This window comes from Anser brachyrhynchus, assembly GCF_964034855.1.
Source record: "Anser brachyrhynchus genome assembly, chromosome: 27".
Lineage (NCBI taxonomy): Eukaryota > Metazoa > Chordata > Aves > Anseriformes > Anatidae > Anser > Anser brachyrhynchus.
The window spans coordinates 3,648,500-3,661,739 of NC_137720.1; the positions used below are offsets into that span (position 1 = coordinate 3,648,500).

General features: G+C 56.3%; 2 protein-coding genes across 4 annotated transcripts; both read left to right on the plus strand.

Annotated features, from left to right (window-relative positions):
* The first annotated feature begins 110 nt into the window (after window positions 1-110).
* Window positions 111-7,034, plus strand: LOC308183196 (gastricsin-like). Its single transcript, XM_080568940.1, has 12 exons — window positions 111-407; window positions 1,066-1,233; window positions 1,502-2,144; window positions 2,634-2,787; window positions 3,372-3,489; window positions 3,698-3,816; window positions 4,117-4,316; window positions 4,590-4,709; window positions 5,000-5,147; window positions 5,411-5,509; window positions 5,665-5,816; window positions 6,794-7,034. Exons 3-12 carry the CDS (start codon window positions 2,089-2,091, stop codon window positions 6,966-6,968), a joined length of 1,341 nt encoding a protein of 446 aa, XP_080425066.1. The 5' UTR covers window positions 111-407; window positions 1,066-1,233; window positions 1,502-2,088; the 3' UTR covers window positions 6,969-7,034.
* On the plus strand, window positions 6,915-12,695 carry LOC308183197 (pepsin B-like; the record flags this gene model as incomplete). 3 transcript variants are annotated; one of them, XM_080568942.1, is made up of 9 exons in its annotated part: window positions 6,915-7,021; window positions 9,384-9,537; window positions 9,908-10,025; window positions 10,597-10,715; window positions 11,029-11,228; window positions 11,366-11,488; window positions 11,657-11,801; window positions 12,136-12,234; window positions 12,404-12,695. In XM_080568942.1, the coding sequence occupies 9 exons, from the start codon at window positions 6,999-7,001 to the stop codon at window positions 12,569-12,571; spliced, it is 1,149 nt and encodes a 382-aa protein (XP_080425068.1). In that variant the 3' UTR covers window positions 12,572-12,695. The 3 variants fall into 3 exon arrangements, with proteins under 3 accessions (XP_080425068.1, XP_080425067.1, XP_080425069.1); XM_080568943.1 differs by lacking the exon at window positions 6,915-7,021 and adding an exon at window positions 8,999-9,081; XM_080568941.1 differs by having other exon boundaries at window positions 12,136-12,596.
* Between the last annotated feature and the right edge of the window lie 545 nt (window positions 12,696-13,240).

Sequence of the window (13,240 nt, forward strand, 5' to 3'; positions counted from 1 at the left end):
ACATTGAACATCTGGGGGGGGCTGGGGTGGATGAAGTCAACCTTCTCCTGCCCGTGGCCTCTCCAAACCCACCTCGTGTCCTGCAATTCACCCTTTTCACCCTGGCGCCCGTGGGCCCGCAGCAGGTCTGGCTGTGGCATGTCTGATGTCTTCAGGACCAGTTGTTTTGGGAGCTTGATTTTTGAGAAGAAAGGAACAAAGCGGCTCTTTTGAACTAAAAACGACTATATTGAACTTGGTCACGGTTCTAAGAGGGAAATTACACACCTCTGAGCGATTCCTGTGGATGGTAACCCATCCCCAGCCAACCTTTTTACTAAAATACACTTTTTTATAGGTGACGATAAATGATGCATCTCCCATCATGACCAGGCACAGCCTTGTCCCTGCTCTCGTGGACTCCAAAGGTGAGACACAGGTTAAATAAAAAAGCAATTAGCTCCGTGGGGAAGGTTTGGTCACCTCACGTCCTGGTCAGCCATGTCCTTTTTGTCCCCCTCTTGTTTTGGCCAGGGAGTGAACAGTTGCTGCTGCTTGTGCCAATCCTCGGTGATAAGATAACGTTTGAGTTAAAAAGATATTTTGTCCTTCTGATAATAAGCCGGGACACAAAATATTTGGCACGTATTGTGTTCCTAAACCCAACTGCTGAGGAGGAGAGGGCTGATGGTGCAGACAGCTCCCCGCGGCCCTATTCCTTCTCGCTTTGCCCCGGCACCTCTCCTGCCCCAGGGAGGGGTAAACCTGCGTCCCAGGGTGGAACAGCTCCTGCTTACTGCTGGTGGTGGTCTAAAATCTCCTCTTGGAGAGGAAACCAGAAGGGAAGCAATTCAGTGAGGCTTTGATTAACAGGAAAAAAATAGGGAAAAACTGCAATAAATTTGGAAAATAAAAAAACCTTGTGCACAAACAGGTGCCTTTCCGCCTCTGCTGGCTGGCGACCATGGGGATGCCTCTGTGGGATAACTTCATGCGATGTTTTTTTGAGCAGGGGCCGGAGCTTGGTGCAGAAACGTTTGGCTGAGGCTCTGAAACTACCGAGTCTTCAGCAGAATTTCTTTTTAGGGCACAGCCACCACCGACAGTTCATCGTGGACCAGCCTTCCACCGAGACAAGCAGGAGGAAAGCACGAGGTTGCCTTGGACTTTGACGTGCTGAACGTGGGCTGAACGCAGCGGGGGGATCCGTGCTCGCTGGAGTCCTGCCCTTAAGATGCCCTGTTTCCACCGGGGGTAGTGTGAGGTTTGGAGGGGTGGGATTTGGGGGGCTGGTGGGAACGAGGTGCTTCAGCTCGTGCTGAGCAAGACGTGGCTTCGCTCTCCGTGGCCGTGCTGGCCTCCCCTGGGCACGGTGCCTTTCCTTGGGTTCTGCCACCACTTGGTGCAGGGTGGGTTGGCCTGTTTGTCCGAGTTACAGCAAAGGAGAGCTAGTTGTGTGACAACATGCACAGCTTAATCCCTTGGTGCATGGAAGTCCCTCCTGAAAGCTCTTCCCCAGCAGGAGCCCGGTTAAGAACCACTAATAGGGCCACCCGCATCTTCCTAAGCGAGCAATCCTTTGTGCACGGAGCCTCCTCTGCAAGCCCGTGGGTTTCTCTCGTCCAGGGTCATTCTGGGACCTTCTAAAGTGCTAGAGGTAAGAGCTGGAATGGAAACAGGAGATAACACAACTGCTGATAACCCATGTTAGTCTTTCCATCCTATTCCTGGAAACCGTTTTCCATTTCTCTCCCAAGGAAGTATTTGATAGCCCTATCGAATCCAGAAGGAGTTGGGTAGCAGCAAACTTGACTCTTGTAGGTTTGGATTATTCCCAAGAAGTCTTTCTTATCAGCTTTTTCTCGTTGTTGTTTTTCAAAAAAATAGCTTGTACGTACAATGGCATTAGCCACTGGTGTTTGACTTTGGAGTTTTCAAGATATTCCTTAGGGTTGCGGGAAAGTCTCCTGCAAATATTATGGGTGCACTGATAAACCTCAGGCATGTGTGGATGCTGATGCAGGGAGATAGCGAGCGTTTGGGGTATAAAAGGGTGGGCTGTGGGGCTTTGAAGGTCTCCTCGGAACCTGCCAGCAAGAGAAGATCACCATGAAGTGGCTGCTCCTTGCTCTGGTGTGCCTGCACCTCTCCGAGGGGCTGCTGAGGTGAGCACGGAGGAACCTCGGTCGGGGTTCAGCTGTTCCCAGCGTTGTGGCAAGTCAGGAAGGGCGGCAGTGTGAAATGCGTTGGGGGTCTTAGGTTTTATCTGGGGCCAGGGCTTAGTATTGCTGAGTACTCTTTAGAAAACGGTCACGTTGGGTTGGCTTTCACATTAAAAAAAAAATAATAAATCGTATTTCACAGTGCAGCTCCCTGTATCCCAGGGAGGTCATGGACAAGGCAGGCCTGATGTCAAACTCATTTTTCATTAGTTGAAGGGATCGGGACCCGAAGCCCAGGACTCTTCCCGTGGCCAAGACTGGGCCACTTCCCTCCAGGGATGTGCTGATCGGAGCAAATCTGCCTGTGGGAGAGGAGTCAGCCAGGGCAGGGAGGCAGAAAAGATGGATGGAGGAATAAAACTGAAGGAGCTGGAGAGGTGAAGGCTTGCTTCACAGAACACCGACCTGCTGACTTCTGCTCGTTGCGTGCAGGATTCCTCTGAAGAAAGGCAAGTCCATCCGGGAAGCCATGAAGGAGAAGGGCGTGCTCCACGAGTACCTGCGGAGGCACCGCTACCACGACCCTGCCTACAAGTTCTTCAACAACTTCTCCAGCACCTACGAGCCCCTGTCCAACAGCATGGATGTGAGTATCCATTAGCTGAAAATAAGGGAGAGAAGAGACGGGAGGACCGAAATGAGAAAAGAGAGGGAAGTTTGGGAAGTTCCACGTAGGACCTTGAACCCCACCGTTTATTTCGGCGGCCGTTCTCGTGGCAGCGTAGGAAAAGAGGAAACGTTTGTTAATGCGGATGGAGCTGCTCAGCTGTGTACTGTCTTCTGTTTTGGAAATACACCGAAAGCAGCTCGTGGGGCACTGAGGGAAGGATCCATGTGCCCTGAGCAGCTCACAAACACAGCTGCTGCGGCCACGTCTGGGCCATCATGGCACCAACCGGGAGCTGTGCTTGGTGGGAGAGCCCAAGCAAAGAGCGACGTTGCGCGCCAGGCTCAATGTGTGCAGCTGTTTTAAACCCCCTTGCTGGGAGCACGGTGGTGTAAATGATCAATAGAGCAGAGCACTGACTCTGGCAGACCCTCCGGCCCCATGAAGCGGCGCTGGGAACCCCCAGTCCCGTAATGCCGGCGGGGCTGAGATTTAGCAAGCGCACCTCGTGGTGCTGTTTGTTGGCTGGGGATGGGATGGGAAGAGCATCCCCTTTCCTCCAGATGTCCTACTACGGGGAGATCAGCATTGGGACCCCCCCGCAGAACTTCCTGGTGCTCTTCGACACCGGCTCCTCCAACCTCTGGGTGCCCTCCACCCTGTGCCAGAGCCAGGCCTGCAGTGAGTAGCTCCTGGGCAAGGGGTGGGTGGCAAAAAAAGGGCTGAGGGTGGGCAATCCCTTTGGATCCTAGACTTTGGAGGCCCCAGTCAAGTTGGGGGGACGTTTCTTTCCACCGTTATCGTATTTAGGGCTTGCCTTACTGCTTGTTTTATCAAAAGCAGCCCCTGGCTGGAACCGTCACCCTTCTGCTTTGCTCTCCCAATCCAGCCAACCACAACCTGTTCAACCCCAACCAGTCCTCCACGTTTTCAACCCAGGACGAGTACTTCTCCCTGCAGTATGGAACGGGCAGCCTCACCGGCATCTTCGGCTACGACACGGTCACAGTGAGTGACACCGTGGCGGGGGGAGCGCGGGGCGCCCCGGTCCCCTGTGTGCCCTTGAGATGGGAGTGCGCACCTGGAAAAAAAACAGCTTGATTGCTTCTGGGGTTTTCCCTTGGGAGCAAAAAGCGGGAAATCTATTGCTTGGCTCTAACAGTCTCTTATTCTGCGTAATACATTGTATTTGCACTGATTTTGGCTCGCCGTCCCGCTGCGTAGCCCGGTGTCCTGCCGCCTCCTGGGGTCCCGCTGCGCTGGGCTGTGCTCTCAGGTGGGCTCTGCCCCTTTTCTCTCCATCCCTAGGTCCAAGGTCTCTCCATCACCAACCAGGAGTTCGGCCTGAGTGAGACCGAGCCTGGCACCAACTTTGTGTACTCCCCGTTCGATGGCATCCTGGGGCTGGCCTTCCCTTCCCTTTCTGCCGGCGGTGCCACCACGGTGATGCAGAGCATGCTGCAGCAAAACCTGCTGGATTCCCCCATCTTCAGCTTCTACCTGAGCGGGTAAGGATGCGCCCCTTCCCCTTTTTCCTTCCACCTTGTGCTGTCTTCGTGCTCTCCAGCAATATTCTTTTTTTTTTTTTTTTTTTGTTACAAACCTCATGAAACCTTCAGGAGGGCCTGGAAATTTGTGCTTCGTTCCTGCTCTCCTCCCTGTTCAACCTTTTCCGCTCCCTGTTCCACTTGCTGGCACGCACCATGCTAGCAGCAGGCTGCTGTCAGCGGACGCCGATGGCTGCAAATACCCGAGTGTGTCCCTGTGCCTTCCTCCTGCAGGCAGGAGGGCAGCCAAGGCGGAGAGCTCATCTTCGGAGGCGTCGACCCCAACCTGTACACGGGGCAGATCACCTGGACCCCCGTCACCCAGACCAGCTACTGGCAGATCGGGATCGAAGAGTAAAATGCTGCTTTCTTCAGCTTCCTCTAGCTTGTCTTAGATCTGTGGCCACAAGGGGAACCTTTCTGTCATCTTTGGTGGCTTCAAAGATTTCAGATTTCAGGCATTTTGGGGCTCTGGGGTCTAATCCTCACTCTGCTTATGTATAATCAGAGAAAACCAGACTTTTAAATGTGCAGGTTTTGGAGGTAAAATTCAATCATTCCTCATACACTGTGCTCCCGCCCTGCGTTCATCCTGCAGCACGTCAGGGCACGTTTCACGAGCAGCTTGTCTTCTCCTTCTGCAGCATCTCCATCGGTGGGCAGAGCAGCGGCTGGTGTAGCCAGGGCTGTCAGGGAATCGTCGACACGGGGACCTCCCTCCTCACCGTCCCCACTCAAGTCTTCACCCAGCTGATGCAGTACATCGGAGCTCAGGCTGACGGCAACGGCCAGGTGAGACCAGGCTGGGCAAAAGGAGGACTAGATAAAGGGGATGCATCTGTCACAAGCAGGCAGCTGGGTCGGACGGGCATTGGAAATCCAGTTTTTGCTGTAATTTCTGCAGAGGAAATGATGGATCTGATAAAATTTGCCTCCCTGGGTTCGGGGGTGGCAGCTCGTGCTGGGAGCCTGTCACCCGTGTCCCAGCAGACGCTGAGCCGTGTCTGCACGGAGCCCCCCGGCTACAAACCAGCTGTGGCGTTCTCTCTCCCTAGTACGTGGCGAGCTGCAGCAACATCGGGAGCATGCCCACCCTCACCTTTGTCATCAGTGGCACCAGCTTCCCCCTGCCTCCCTCCGCCTACATGCTCCAGGTACGGCATCTCGCTGCCCGACGGGGTCTGAGCCGCAGGGGATGAGGCTGGAGGGGGGCACGGCGGTCACAGCCCTGCTGCGAGACCCCCTTCAGTGGGGGGAGCCTGGAGCTGTGAATTCGGAGCTTTCCAACACGGATCTTTCCTCCCACCAGAGCAACAGCGGCTACTGCACCGTCGGGATCGAATCCACCTACCTGCCCTCCCAGAACGGGCAGCCGCTGTGGATCCTCGGCGACGTCTTCCTGAGGTCCTACTACTCCATCTACGACATGGGCAACAACCAAGTGGGCTTCGCCACCGCTGCGTGAGTGACCCCGGGTCCCGCGCTGACCCCGTCGCTGCTCGCCCCACGCCCCAGCTCCTCGTGTCGCCACGCGCTGGAGCATCCCCTTCCCTGCAAAGCCCCCTTCTTTTAGACACCTCTGTTGGATACGATTTTATTTCCAAAGGGCACTACAAAGAAATAAAAGTCCATAAAAATAAGATAAAGCATTTGTGCTTTTTTTTTCATGATATTTATTTTTCTTCTTTTTTGGTACAAGCAAGCCTGAGAATATTCTCAGACTCGATGAGAGCAGATGAAAAGAGAGGTCACAGCCAACTTTGCTGCAGGCAGACTGTTCAGAGCAGCAGCAAACTCAATGTTAAACCAAGCACAAGGGTGTTATTTAGCTAAAAGAATCTTAGAAAGTGGCCAAGCGTCAGGCAAACGAACATCTCAGGCTTGAAACGCTTGATGATTACCTTCTCCCCTCTCCTCTCCGCTTAGGTCCGATGCCCCTGCCCTCTCCAGCTGAGCCTCTCCCAGCTCAAACCCGCAGGCTGGGGAGGACGGGGTTGGCCCAGGTTTCTGCTCACCGATGTTCATGATCATTAAAATTAATGTGCTCTCGTTTTCTGGGACAAACAGCAGCATTTTGTGGCTGGGCAGAGGCCTGGGAGCTGGGGTGGCAAATTGCCTCGGAGCTGGGACCGGTCACCTCTCTGCATTTCTGCTATCGGTAGGGCAGAGCCTGGAGCAGACCAGGAAATTCGGGGTGGTTGGAAAGGTCTCTGCTCACGGGGGAGGCTGGCTGCCACTTTAGAGCCATTTCCAATCTGGTGCAAGGCTCTGAGAGCTTTTGTGAGGTGGTGGATGGGGGATTGGACTAGATGATCTTTCAAGGCCCCTTCCAATCCCTAAATATTCTGTGATTCTGTGGTAGCTGCCTCTTTAGGGGCTGGTGGTCTGTTGGTGGAAGGGGATTTGCTGGCTCGTGTCGAAGATGTCTGTGCCCTCAGGGTGGCCAGGACGTCTGCTGACGGCTCCTCTCTTGCTGTTCTTGCACCATCGTGGCGGTGCGGCCGTGGGGTTCTGCTGACTGCTCTGCAAGGACGGCTCCTGGGGCGGGCACGGCTCGTGGCTGAGCTGGGATGTTGCATCAACGCTTTTGGAAAGGAAACCAAAAGTGAGTAGAGGGACGTGGTCAGAGCCTGGTGCAAGGAGATGCCCCGTGCCCAGCACTGCAGGTGAGCGCTGCCCCGTGCAAGGCTGCATGGCCACCGATGTCAGAAACTGCAACCCCATAATCTGCCTAAATCCCTCAGCAAACAAACCCCATCTAACATTTTTGGGGTCAAAAAGTGCCAAAAGTAGAATGTTTGTGCGTGCTGTAGAGGGCACCTTATTCCTTTGTCTGTTGGCAAGCCCGAGTCCCCGTGGGGACCTGCAGATAACACTCGGTATATTGACGTTTTGATAACCGATCTTTGCTTTCAGCCAGAATTTGCTTTTTATCCAATCTTAATAAGTTGATCTTTCTATCAATCCTGCTAGCAAACAAGATAATTGCTTTACTACAGTCTCAATATCCAGCAAAGGACACGCACTTCCTGGTGCTCCCGGGGGAGTGAAATATGTGCACAGCGCCGACACGGGATGAGCGCCGCGGTAGCAGCAGATAACGGAGAGCAGCAAAGAGCCGGGCTGCTCGGCACAGGGTCCCAGGGGGGCACGGGGTGCTGAGCTGTGGGGGCATCGCCTCCAGGCTGGGTTTGTCTTGGCCGGGCCCCGCTGTGGCTCCTGGAGGTGTCCTGGTGCTGTGGGGGAGTCTGCGGGATGGCACAGGGACAGGGCAGGGTCGTGAGTTGTTTTCAGCTGCAATCTGCTCTGCATAAATCGGTTTTTAGCACGGGGGATGCCGGATGCCACGGAGAGCGGTTACATAGCTGTGGGATTCCCTGCCTGGTTATCCCCCAGTGGTTGCTAACGGGGTAAAGCATCGTGCTCAGCAGCTGCTTGCACGCTTCTGGGCAGATTCACAAAAACACGGAGGGGTCAGCCGCCCCCGTGGGCTCAGTGGGGACCAGCTGCCCTGGGGTGACATCCCGGTGTCACCCGGTCACGTATCACCACCTGTGTTCCCGTAGGAAGCTCCATAGGTGTGGCTTTACACAAAACTTCTCAGTTTTCCTGCTGCCAGGAAATGTTTAGGTTATAACCGAAAACATTTTGGTCCATTTGCTGCGTTTGTTGGCCATTTGGGAGATCTGTGTTTGCGGGTCTCTTGTTTCACAGGGAAAAAAATTATAAAAAAAAAAAAATGCAAACCAGCAATTTCCTGACCTTCAGTGCCGGGGTGAGGACCCCATGTGTGAAGCTGCATCTTCATGCCCCAGAGCTCTCCCTCCGCAGGGCGTTAGCTGTCCCCGAGGCCGGTAGCACAGCACCTGCTTTTCAACCCAGGATGAATGCCCATCCATTATTCCTCATGTATATATATTTTATCCGTTGTTCCTCATATATACATATAATTTTTTTAAGTGATTTTTGTCCTAACCAGTGTGAAAGTAGATGGAAACCGGCTGGACTTGGACAGCGAAGGACTGTGAAGCTGCTGAAGGAGCGGAGAAGGACGGAGCAGGAGGCAGAAGGGTGCTGAGGCCACCTAGGAGGAGGCACGAGAAGGAGCCTCGTGGGCTCACCGAGCCCCTGGGTGGGCAGCAGAGCCCTGCAACGGGCTCTGGAAAAGCCTTGGCTCCAGCACCCGCTGCTCCTCCACGCCACAACCTCCTCGTGGCGGAGCTCGGTGTGCCTGGGCGGCTGAAAGGGAGGCAAAAGAGCACCGAGGTTCCTCCCCGCGCCGCGAGCTGTGAGCGCCTTTGTTTTGGGAAGGGTGGAACAGGTTTGAGAGAAAACGGCTCCAGCGTGCTGACTTTTTGATAACTCCTCTCCCCGCTGCGATAAGAACCGGCCCCTTGGCCGATGGCGATGCTTTGATGTGGCCACTGAAGGCGCGAGTCGCTCTGTTCTCATCTGGGCGCCCCGCTGAGGATACAAAATTCCCCAGATCCTTGTGGCCCCAAATACAAAGAAACCCTTCAAGCCAGGGTTACAGGTTCTGGTAATGGAAAACAGAGGTCAGCAGATAAGGGGGGGGTCACTGCTTGCCACTATAAAGCCAGGAGCCCGGGTGGCTCACCCAGCCGCTGCAGCCTGCGGAGGGGATGCGCGGAGCCGGGGGTGCCAGCACCATGAAGTGGCTCATCCTGGCCGTGCTGTGCCTCCAGCTCTCGGAGGGGCTGCTGAGGTGGGTCTGCGGGAGCGGGGAGAGCTCAGCGAGCAGAGCCCGGCCGGGTTTGTAGCCCCCCGTGTGCTGTGCTAGCCGAGGACAAGGTGTTTTTGTGCGCATCTGGCCTCGTGCCTCGCCATGAGCCATCGTTCTGCACCAGCAGCAGCCCAGAACGTGTCCCTGGCTAGGAGGGGACCCTGGAGAAGCGCCCAGCAGCCGAGCAGACGGCTCATCGATCCCAGAGGAGGCATCATCTGAAAATGTCCGGTCTCCTGATTTCCTGCTTTTAAATTTATTTTTTATTTTCCCCCTCTGTGCAGGATCAAACTGAAGAAATACAAGTCCGCACGGGAGGCGATGAGGGAGGCGGGCGTGCTGGAGGACTACCTGAAGGAAATGAAGCACGACCCAGCCAGGAGATACCACGTCAAGCACAACTACGTTGTGCACGAGCGGATAGCCAGCCATCTGGATGTGAGTACACGTTCCCCCTTTGCTTCCAGCTGTTGGAGCAAGCTGTCCGCCCGTGAGCCTCCAGGGGCGTGAGATTTCTTTTTCTCTCACTCTTTCTTAAGCTTCTGTGTTAGATTTTAGAAACGTTTTCTCCCAGCCTGAAAAGCTGTACTTTTCTATATGCAGCAAAAGAAATATTTCGTATCACTTTATCTGGGAGCAAAAGCAGGGTGGCCGTTCAGTCCCTTCCACCTCCTTTGCTCCTGTAAGAGTCAGCCTGGGTTTTCCAGCACCCCTGAAAAGTGCTGGGTCCCGACACGGGGCTGGGAGGTGAAAGCCTGTCCCATCGCCGTCCCCGGGGCCGTGGGGACATCCTGCCTCTTGCCCGCAGTCCTCCTACTTCGGGAAGATCAGCATTGGGACCCCCCCGCAGAACTTCCTGGTGCTCTTCGACACCGGCTCCTCCAACCTCTGGGTGCCCTCCACCCTGTGCCAGACGCCGGCTTGCAGTGAGTACCGGCAGGGGCGATGCTTGCGTTGCACAAAGCCCCCCCCAGAGCACAGTTTAGTCCAACCACATGGGAAAAATCACAACGTCAGCCCCAGAATTATCCCTACTGCCTTTCTGGGGCTTTCTGAGGACGCAGAGCCCTTTCCCTTTATGTGGCTGGCTAATGATGGTGTCCAAATCTCTGTGGCTGCTGTGGGTGTCCTCAGGGTGCTGAAATCACAGTGCCGGTGCTTGGCTCTCCATGGATGGACGGAGGGGAGAGCAGAGCTGCAGCTGGAGGAGCTGGTGCCTGCTCGCCTGTAGTTCTCATCCACTGTCATGCGCCGGCTGCGGGCAGCCACGGGGATTTAAGAGCTCACACTGGGAATCTGATGGGGTTATGATCACCATGGTCATTCCCTCGAGGGGATGCACAGAAAACAGGGATGCAAAATGCCTGCCTTGGAAACAGCCGCAGGGCAGATCCCCAGCCCGACCTGCTCCCTCCTGCGGCCCTGCCGGTGAGACCCCCCGGTGCGATACCGGGCGGTAGCATCCCCAGGAGCTCCCTCACCTCCTCTCTCACGCAGGAAATCACGCCAAGTTCAACCCCCGTGCCTCCTCCACCTTCATCAACAACAGCCGGACCTACAGCCTGTCCTATGGCAGCGGCTCGGTGACGGTGATGCTGGGCTACGACACGCTGCAGGTGGGCGCAGCCCTGCTCCGGCTGAGTTCCCTGATGGAAAGAGCCTGGGGGGCGGCTTCAGGGCAGGTCGCGTGTCTTGTGTAGACAATATTTGCACAAACCAGGTCCTGAGATGGGTAGGACCAGCATAAAGTGGTTATTGCGCCCTTCAGTTACCCAGCTGGGGTTTTACCTTTTTAAAACCTGATCCCTAGTGGTTTTGCCAGGTGCCCGGTGATGTTTTCACCAGCTGTGGGCTTGCAGTGTGCTCTCCGGGCTTGCACTCTTTGGGTTTGCACCATCACGGCTGACGTGGCATCCCCTTCCCCTCCAGATCCAGAGCATCAAGGTCAGAAACCAGGAGTTCGGGCTGAGCAAGAACGAGCCCTCCCTGCCTTTCTACTATGCCCAGTTCGACGGGATCCTGGGCATGGCTTACCCCTCGCTGGCCGTGGGAGGGACGCCCACCGCGCTGCAGGGCATGCTGCAGCAGAACCAGCTCACCAAGCCCATCTTCAGCTTCTACTTCTCCCGGTAAAACCTGCCTGCATGTCCCACATGCATGTGGTCCCTCTGACCGTCCCCACGCTGCTTCCTTGTGAATTTACCCCTCGCTGATCCGTGCGCACCGTGGCTCGCTCTCTGCACCTCTAACCCCGTTGCTTCCGCAGCCACCCCACCTACAACTACGGGGGGGAGCTCATTCTCGGAGGCGTGGACAGGAGGCTGTTCACCGGGGAGATCGCGTGGGCGCCGGTGACCCAGGAGCTGTACTGGCAGGTGGCGATTAACGAGTGAGTTGCGTTCGTCCCCGACGGGCATCACCCACTTGGGAAACCCAGCCCCGAGCCAAGGGCTGAGCTTTGCATCTTGGAGGCTCCCGGGCTTTCAGACCCAGCCGAGACAGGTTGTGTTGCCGGTGGGTGCTTAAAGCGACATCTTTCCCCCTTTTCTCTCCCCAGGTTTGCCATCGGACAGTCGGCCACGGGCTGGTGCAGCCAGGGCTGCCAGGCCATCGTGGACACGGGGACATTCCTGCTCACGGTGCCCCAGCAGTACCTGAACAGCTTCCTGCAGGCCATGGGCGCCCAGGAGACCAGCTACGGCGTAAGTGCTGGGCCTCCTTCGGAGGCGGGCACGGAGCAGGGGGGCTTGCAAATGAGCCAGAAACCCTGGGTTTGAACAGATCCTGCAAAAACCCTGCGGCGTCTGCAGAGCACGGTGCTGCAGGCAGCCTGGTGCACGGCCAGGGCGCTGCGCAGCGCGGGCCACCTCTCGTGGTCGGTGCTGCTCCAGCCCTAAGTTCTCCATCAACTTAAACTCGCCGTCACCCTAAGCTCCCCGTCACCCTAAGCAAGCTCTCCATCACCCTAAGCAAGCTCCCCGTCACCCTAAGCTCCCCATCACCCTAAGAAAGCTCCCCGTCACCCTCTCTCCCCAGTATGCTGTTGAGTGCAGCCAGGTCCACAACTTGCCCACCATCACCTTCATCATCAACGGCACGTCGTTCCCGCTGCACCCCTCTGCCTACATCCTCAACGTATGTATCACCCAGCAGCCTCTCCCTGCTGGGTCCCAAAGGGAAAGGACCTGGTGGGTTTTTTTTGGGGGGACAGCGATGCTCTCCCTCCCTGTACGAGCAGATCCCACCCCGCTGCAGGGTGCTGGTGCTTTCCGAGGCCCTGACTCCCCGTTACTCCCCCTTGCAGAGCAATGGTTACTGCACCCTTGGGATCGAGGCCACCTACCTGCTCTCCCAGAACGGGCAGCCGCTCTGGATTTTGGGTGACGTCTTCCTCAAGGAGTATTACAGCGTCTTCGACATGGCGAACAACCGCGTCGGCTTCGCCCCATCGGCAGAGAGGAGGGGGCAGTGAAATCCAGCGAGCCTTGCTGGAGTGCTGTGGGGTCCCTACGGGCCTTTATGGTCCCTCACGTGCCCTCTGTCTCTCCAAGGTTTCTGCGTGAGATTGTTCTCTGTCTCCCGTTGCCAATAAACCACGGCACCTGCAAGTGCCTCTGCGCTGCGTTTGCTGAGCGAGGGCTGGGCGCCAGCTGAGGGCTCGTGCGTCTCCAACAGCAAGCAAAGCGCTGTGACACGCTTCTGGGCAGCTTTCTGCAAAGTCAGCACGGGGAAAGCAGCAGGAGAGCTGTCCCTGTTCAAATCCAGTGCTCACAGCACGCTGTCTGCCCCCAGCAGCTGACGGGACAGAGACTCAGCCTTTATCCGCAGGGAATTACTGAGCACGTGCTTGGAGGCAGTGCTGCCGAGCTCCTGGGTGCAAAGGTGCCCAGCCTCCCCGTGAGGCTTTGCAGCTCAGCTGGGGGGGTCTTAAACACACATGGTGTTGGTGTAAAACAGCAAACACGGCCCCAGGGAGAGGAGTTCCCCAAAAGCCAGCTCTGCCTGGTACTGGTGCAGCTGTGCGTGCATGTGAGCAGCTGGGGACCGAAGAGCCGAGCCCCAGCAGCGGGGCCGGGTGCTCCCCACCTCTGTCCCTCTTGCTTTGGGCATTGGGAAACCTCCCCAGGGATGTGTGTGGGGA